Source organism: Barbus barbus (assembly GCF_936440315.1).
Source record: "Barbus barbus genome assembly, chromosome: 33".
NCBI lineage: Eukaryota > Metazoa > Chordata > Actinopteri > Cypriniformes > Cyprinidae > Barbus > Barbus barbus.
The window spans coordinates 25,183,054-25,191,649 of record NC_136761.1 but is presented as its reverse complement, the minus strand read 5'-3'; the positions used below and the strand labels follow the sequence as shown (position 1 = coordinate 25,191,649).

General features: G+C 37.5%; 1 protein-coding gene across 2 annotated transcripts; it reads right to left on the bottom strand.

Moving 5' to 3' along the window:
• Positions 1 to 274: 274 nt before the first annotated feature.
• On the bottom strand, positions 275 to 8,571 carry LOC306853403 (5'-3' exonuclease PLD3-like). 2 transcript variants are annotated; one of them, XM_079390776.1, is made up of 11 exons: positions 7,959 to 8,571; positions 6,472 to 7,383; positions 3,858 to 4,042; positions 3,588 to 3,771; positions 3,347 to 3,461; positions 3,092 to 3,219; positions 2,567 to 2,770; positions 2,051 to 2,190; positions 1,286 to 1,451; positions 1,092 to 1,191; positions 275 to 852 (listed from the first exon to the last, which is right to left on the bottom strand). In XM_079390776.1, exons 1-11 carry the CDS (start codon positions 7,959 to 7,961, stop codon positions 647 to 649), a joined length of 2,343 nt encoding a protein of 780 aa, XP_079246902.1. In that variant the 5' UTR covers positions 7,962 to 8,571; the 3' UTR covers positions 275 to 646. The 2 variants fall into 2 exon arrangements, with proteins under 2 accessions (XP_079246902.1, XP_079246901.1); XM_079390775.1 differs by having other exon boundaries at positions 3,858 to 4,045; positions 7,959 to 8,555.
• Positions 8,572 to 8,596: the final 25 nt, after the last annotated feature.

Here is an 8,596-nt window from a genome sequence, read left to right as displayed (position 1 = left end):
GCTCAGTTGGTTTTGAGACAAATTTATCATATGTTGAATAATAAAATGTCAACACATTTGTAACTTCTCTTTTTTGTTGAAAATGTGTCACCTAACTCTCTCTCTCTATGGTGAAAAGTACCTTTATTTGTTTTTCAGATATATGCAGATGCATTAAACCGTTTAATCCATGAAAAGCAAAACATTTTTTAATAAGTTGAAACTAAAAAAAGATCCCAAAATGACTTAAAAATCTAAAATAATATTAAAAACATCAGAACACGAGCATTTTCTTACTGAAAAGGCAGTTTAATTTGAAAACAAACTTTACAGTCATTAAAGCCAAGGCACCTATTACAACAATATTTCATTAACATGCATGTTTAACCACTTCAACATCAGAGATCAGTGCTTGCTCAAGGACCTTATCCTTATTCTGGCAAATGTCACATAATGCAAATATACAATAAATGCAAAAAAAAAAAGAATATATGCCATATTTATAACAAACATTAAAAATGCACAGCATCCTTTTGGTAAATACATACATCATAAATAAGTTATCAGTAGGCAGGAATGCCGCAGGGTTTTGAGTTTTTGGTGTCTGATGTTTCTATTTTTTTCAATCGTAGTGCATAGCAACATAACAAATAAAGAGCGTGGTATATTATGTAAGCTTTTTTCCGCTGCAGTGCTCTGCATGAACATCAGTGAGGGTTTGAGCGTATTCTGAATTCCAGTCCCTCTGGAAAATCTGCTGCATCTGGCTCTGAACGGTTTGCTGGCCCTGCTCTACTGCAGAGCCTGTCTGATTCACAACAAGCCCAACCCCTGCCGTCTCGGTGAAGTAATTCTCAGACCAGTTGGAAGTTCCTGTAAAACACAATATAACAATCAGTCACCATAGCAGGATTATAAAACTGACACTCGCTTTATTCCAAAACTCATATTCACAGCGATTCAATTGTAAATGTAAACATTGACTGTTTCTGTTGGCAGGTTTTTTGTGACGCAGTGCCAAACCTGCCGTCAGGTTGCTGGAATATGGAAAAGCATGCAAGTGAGATCATGCTGTGAAATTTGTACATGTCGAGAGGAAACAGCAAACATACCAATGTAAACAACTCGATCAGTCACCATGTACTTGGCATGGTTAACACGTGCAAACGGGATCCTCTGCTGCTCTCGTGTTGAAGGCACCTCAAAAACTTTCTGTGAAATGAAACGTTTTAGACATTAAATCACCAGTGATGGCTGGATAAAAAACAATACATGTAGAAGATGTAAAGAGCACACAGAAACGTACAGCATGAATGTTGCAGCTCAGAGGGGGCTTGTTTAGGACCGATAAAGACTGGAGGAAAACAAACATGGCACCAGGAGAATGACTCCAACAACTGACCAACAGCTTCACCTCAACACCTCTGGTGCAAGCCGCCTCCCGGAGGGCCGAGTCGATGACAGGCCAAAACCTAATGACATCAAAGTCATTCAAAATTCACTGAAAACATCACAATAATCTTCCACATGCCTTATAAACTAAGTACATGCAAATGTATTGAATTTTCAAAATTACCCCCAGTGGTTAGTATCACTGAAATACTACTGTTTTTACTTTTTTATTTCTTACATTTAGTGAATATTTTTAGTCATTTTGTTTTTGTTAATTTTTTTAAATGTGTATATAGTTTTTATTATTTTTTAATTTCCGTTTTAGTTATCCTAGTACATCAATACATAGTAAATCATTGAAAACATATTCACAATAATATGTCACATGCTAGTCGAATAAAACTAGGTTTTATTTTTGTATTTTCCATTTTTCGTTTAATTTCAGTTGTTGTGTTTTATCAATTTTTTTGTAAATGTATATATAATTTAATTCATTTTTGATTAGGTTTTAGCTTTAGTTATTTTAATACATCAAAATAAAAATAAATATTTGTTTAATATTTTAATTTATTTTAGTTAAGTAAAATAAAGCAAAAAAGTAAAAGTTTATGCTTTTAGTTTTAGTTAACTATAATAAACCTATAATAACCCTGACTCAATATCAAATGGTAAAGATTACCGAATGGGCTCCGTGAACTGGGACATGGGAAGGTAGTCCATCACAGACACATAGATGAACCGCTCAGCATCAGCAATTACTGACAGGATGCTTGAGAGATCGTCAGAACGGCCATGTGATGATAAAGGAGGAGGAGAACTCTACAAGAACAAGTCAAACACTGTCATGTAATATTTCTGCACACTAAAAATGCATGTGTCATGTTTAGAAATGAATGAAAATGATATAGGCCATATATATTGTCCATGCAATGTATTCATTAAAAAGCACTGTTTTTCTGCAGTGAAAAAGGTGGTAATATGACAAAAAGACAACATTTCTACACAATACATTAAATGAAAAATAGACACATGGAATAAATTAAAATCAGCCAGGACTAAAGCCAGAGAATAGGTGGGAATGTGAACAGGTTGAATAAAATTATTACAAAACATGCATTGAAAACATATTATGATTGTGGTAAACAAAAACCAGACCAAACAAATGAAGTCAACTTGTGAGAGAAACATAACTCACAGACAAATAGACACGTGCAGGGACACCGTTGAATTTAACAGCTAATGGGTACTTAGAACTGGAGAGAGCAGAGAAACGGCCCGGCCAGAAAGGAGGTAGAGATCCATTCTTCTGAGCTCCAACGTCCCAGTACACGTCAAATATCCGTGAGGCGTCCTGTGCTAGACAGCTGCAATCTACCACAGACACTCCAACTTCTTTCACCTATTAGAAAAATTTATATTACTGCATATGCATGCATATTTGGATTGATTATTTGGGTTAATAGCCATTTTGACATTACAGTCGAATAAATTGCACTGGATAATGAATAAAAAAATGTTTTAATTAAATTTAAAATAAATATAAAATAAAAACAAATGAATGTAAAATAAAATAAAATAATTAATAAAAAATAAAATAAAATCACCAACACATTTACATGTCAAAGACCTGCATGCACACTGACCATGCATATTTGCATGTCAACAGAAACTTTTTGTCCAATAAGATAATGACACACAATTTCGCTTGATTTAGACGTACCTGGGTAAGGGAACGCCAATCCATGTTTGCACTCCCTAAATACATGTGTTTCTTATCCACAACCCATAGTTTGGTGTGCAAAATGCCTCCAGTGATGCTCTGCAGGTCAACTCCCCTGACCTCAGCCCCTAAAAGAGAAAGCACAAAGCAAGAAAGCTAAAGGAAAAAAGCTGCATAACATCCATTCCAAACCATTCACCATTCTCAATGTATACATTTTCACATGCTGCATGTGCAATAGGCACTTTGTTGTACCTGTTGCTACCAGTTCGTCTGTATCAGCAATGTATGGCTGAGGGGCGTTTACAGCGATCTTCAACTTCACTCCTTTAGGTTCCAGCTGCTTCAGTTGGTTGAACACTTTTTTGCCCTATAGAAAAGATTTAAATGAAATGCCTTACAATCAAAACTAATATTATCCTATTAGATCATCATATGCAGGTAACAAATATTCTACAGCCTTCAGAGTGCGTAAAATGTCCACAACACAACATACCAGCACAGACGAGGGCTCGGTAAGGCCCAAATCTGAATCTCGGAGTGTGAAATAGAAAGCACCAATGTGGACAGAGCGGTTTGCTTTGTTTAGTAGATTAGTCCAAGTGTCTGAAATGCTCGGCAGGTGTGGCGAGCCGGAAGGGAAGATGAGACCCTCAGGGACACTCTCAACAAGAGTAAGCCTGATAAGGAGTGTTTAGAAACTTATTAACATCTCAAACTCGCCATTTACATACTTAAAAATATGAAAAGGACCTGTTTCCCTCACCTACAGTCAGAAGTGCATGTCTCTTGAGGCATCCAGAAACTTTCCAACCAGTGCAGCTCCAGTTGTGACATCAGGTGTGACACAGATTTAGGGACTCCATACTGCCAGATGTGTGATGCAAATCCACCCAAAAGGAGGAGAATGGTGGGCAAGAGACAGAAAAGGGAAAAGCTCCTTCCCTTTGTCTGCTAAAACAATAGAAAATCAGTGATATTAAATTAAAATAATTAAAGACTTTCCGTTTACTCATGCAAACATCTTTCCAACAACATATACAGTCCCCTCCTTAAGTATTGGAACAGTAAAGACAAAATTGCTCTGTTGGCTGTGGAGTCAAGACATCAATATGATAAAAAGATGAATATGAGACAAAACTACAGAACGTCACATTTTATTATTAGCCGTTTCAACACATACATGTCTAACCAAATAAAAAGAACAGCACTTTTAGAGTTCCTCCCACTCATTGATGTGAGCATAAGTATTGGGACAGTTGAACATAAGACAGATATAAAAGATTAAAAGCTATTATTTAGTTGCAGATCCCTTGCGCACAATCACAGCAGTGAGTCTGTGACCCATAGACATCACCAGACTCTTGCTCTCATCCTTTGAAATGCTTTACCCAGCCTTTAATTCAGCCGATTCCAAATGTTGCTTGTTTTGGGGAGTTTCTGCCTTTACTCTCCTCTTCAGCTGGTGACATTCATGTTCAATCAGATTTAAATCTGGAGATTGACTTGGGCAATCTAAGACTTTCCATTTCTTTGCCCTTATAAAGTCTTTGACTGAACTGGCAGGGTGTTTTGGGTCATTGTCCTAATGCAATATGAAGCACTTCCCAATGAATCTGGTGGCATTTTCTTGAATATTGGTAGGCAAGATGGTTTTGTACCCTTCCAAATTCATTCTGCTACTGTCATCATACATTAAGTCATCAGTAAAGTTGAGAGAGCCTGTTCCAGAGACAGCCATGCATGCCCATGCCATGACACCACCTCCACCATGCTTTACAGATGAGGCTGTATGCTTGGGATCTTTTGCAGTTCCCTTTTTTTCTCCACATTTTTGCTTTCCCATCAATTAGATAAAGGTTCATCTTTGTCTCATCGGTCCATAAACACGGTTCACCTTTGTGCTTTTTTGCAAACTCTAATCTTGTCTTTCTATTTTTGGTGCTGGTCAGAGGTTTGCATCTTGCTGTGTAGCATCTGTAATTCTGTGTCAAAGTCTCCTGAGGACAGTAGATTGTCAGAGCATCACCCCAGCTTTCTGGAAGTTGTTGGTGATTTTACAGACACCTCTTTTAGGATTCATTTTCACAGCTTTTATGATTTGTCTGTCATCAACCACTGTTGTTTTCTCAGCCGATCAGGTCGTTGTTGGTTGCTGGTGTCGCTGGTGGTTTCCAAACTCTTGATTTCTCCATGCCCTTTGTTTATGCTAGAGCTCTAATTGACTTCCTCTTTTCTTTTAGCATCCAAATTGCTTGCTTTTCTCTCAAAGTCAGCTCCCTCATCTTCATCCTGGTGTGTGATACAACACATTCCCTGCTTTTAATATCTGAAGAATTAATGCAACAGGACACAGCTGATCACTTAGAAAGACCTGTGAGGCAACTGCTCCAATACTTATGCTCACATCAGATAGAGGGATGAAACTCTAAAAGTGCTGAATCACCCAATAATAAAATGTGATATTCTGTAGTTTTGTCTCATATTCATCTTTATTCATATTTGTATATGTCTTGACTCCACAGCCAACAGAGCAATTTTGTCCTTACTGTTCCAATACTTTTGGAGGGCACTGTATGTATACGTCTGTTAGTGATGAAATGACTGTTTTGTGGCTGTTTAATGTCTCATATATCCTCTTCTGCTGAAATTCTGTTGTGATTTAATGGCGAAACAAATACTTGAGGCAACTAGTCTCAAAAATTTGTATACGTATGCAAATCAAAGAGGACAAATCAGTCCAGAGAAAAACATTCTGGTCTGTATATATTGGCTTGTACTGCAGTATTTTACTTTCTTACTTATTAGTTTTGTCCAGTAAAAATATCTAAACAAGCGAAATGACTCAAAATATTTTTCTTCTGGAAGTTTATGGCCAAATCAAGAAAAATACCTTGGGTATGATGGGGTAAATAAAATAATTTAATTCAAAGGGAAAACAAGATTATTTTTCTCATCCCATTTTCTTGTTTTAAGCACAAAAAAAGATAAATTAACATTAACTTTGATCAATTTGGTCAGAAAACAAGACTTATTATCTCATGTAATTTTGTTTCTCAAGTACACGTATCTTTTAGATATTTGTACTGGAAATGAAGATGAATACTAAGTAAGAAAATCATTTTTTGATTCCTTTTTTCAAGGTAAACGCAAGGGATTTTTAAAAATCCATTTTATTGTCCACCAGGAGAAAATTGTATGTTCACTTAAACAGTAATAACACGTCTCTCCTCAATAAAACACTGCTTGATGAAGTTTCTATTTAGGATTAGAGGTGTGCTAAAATCCCTAACCCTTAGTATGAACAATAATTGTATTCTTGCTTTAGCAAACACCATTAATTTTGTAAATTTCATGTTACGAAATATGATTCACCTCACCTTGGAGGGTGTACATGTTTTGGTCTCGGCCTGTTTTGTCTGAGTAGTATTGGCAGTTTTGCTTCCCTGTTGTGTTTCTTTAAAGCATTTTTTACTATCTGAAGGTTTCTGGATCTTAGCAGCTTTATCTTGACCACTAAGTATGGATCCATCATCCTTATCTGGAACACATTCCACATATTTTACATCATTCTCTGTGACACTGTTTTCTTCTGTCCAGTGTGATTGGGCTACACTTCCATTATCAAAGTCGTCTCTCAAAGTATCTTCACAAGCTTGATCAGACGCCTCATGCTCATCAACAGAGGAGCATGAGCTCAGATCCTCTACGGCGGCATCCTGCGCCGACATCTGCTCATCTTCTGAGTTGGTCTCTCCGCTTGCAGTTTCAACTTCACAAACAGGTTCAACGACAAGATTAAAGGTCTCATAGACGTTCCTGAGTGGGGGTCGCTTTAGTGACACATCAACCTGATCAAAGTCTTTTGTAATCTCAGGCGTTTGATCAATAGATTGATTTAATTTCGGAGACAAAAGAGCGGAGGCGTGACCCGAGATATCACCTTGAGAGAGCACATCAGCAAGGCTTGTGTGTAAACGAGCCGATGGGATTAGCAGTCCTTTTTCTCTCCCTCCAGATCCTGCCAGTTTCACTCTTCCAGCCTCTGTAGAGCCAGCTCTCTCATTTTGGCCCTGCTGGATAGATCCATCCGTCTTCGGTGATGACTCTGCACTCTGGATGGTGACTCGCTTGCGGCCCTGGGAGCTTTGAAAGGTAGGGATGCGGGACAACGGTGGTCTCCCTGCTTTACGGTGTTCCTCTCCATCCTCCTTCCTCTCGAATGTCGCTTTCTCATTCTCTTCCTCATCTATCAAATGTTCTGCTGATCTGAAATGTACATCCTCTGGTTCCTATAGCATTAGTTGAATGCAAAAACATTATATAATGGGTGTATACACATGGAATGTATATGTAATTTATGCACAATTTGTACAAATGGTGTATTTAAGATGCAAAGTCTGTAGATAGATAGTATATATATATATAGTATTGGTGTATACACACAAAACGTAATTTGTTGTCTGTATACACTATATTTTGGTACAAATATATGTATGCTACTAGCAATTATACTGTATTTAAAGGGCAAATACTTTCGATAGATAGAGATAGATAGATAGATAGATAGATAGATAGATAGATAGATAGATAGATAGATAGATAGATAGATAGATAGATAGATAGATAGATAGATAGATAGATAGATAGATAGATAGATACTGTATAATTATCTCTATTTTCTCTTATTATCAGACTGGTTAGCGAGTAAGTAGCAATTACTGGATCAAACAAACCTTCAGAGAAGTCAGGAGAGACTGTGTACGACAAACTGCAATGTTTAAACGCTAAAGAAAACTCTTGTAACCTTTGTTAAACACTAAACCAGCAAGTTTGAGACATAAGTTAGCAAGCAGACTATACTCACCATGATTACAGCGAAGAACTGCTCTCTATTTATTCGTAACGAGTAGCTATTCCTAAATAAAAATGTGTAAACGCTGTCAGGCGAGGAGATAAAGTTGTTGTCGGTCCAGTTGAAGGTTTATAAGGGCGATGCTGTCTCTGTCTGCGACGTGGCTGCAGCACACAGTGCGGTATAATGAAGAAAAAGAGAGAGAGACACAGAGAAAGAGAGAGAGAGAGAGAGAGAGAGAGAGAGAGAGAGAGACACACAGAGAGAGACACAGAGAGAGAGAGAGGAAAAAGTGAGGAAGAGCCTCGCCTACTAACACGATATGAGTTACGTTACAAACCACCTCTGACTCACAGCCTGTGAATTGCTGCGAAACATAACACATAACTAATAAAGTTATGAAATGATGAGCTCATCTGTTACAGCGGAGTACATGTGTAACCTATAATTATGTTATTTGAACCAGAATGTTGATTTGCGCGTCTCCATCAGTTCGTATAATTTAATACAGGTATAAATGACTGCAGACGTGACGGTTATTGATGGTTTAAAATTGAACTAACCGCCGTTTCCTGTTCTCAGTACAGTCTGCTAACTTCCTGCAAGACTGCAAACCACGCCCAATGCGTTGTAAACCACGCCCACTCAGA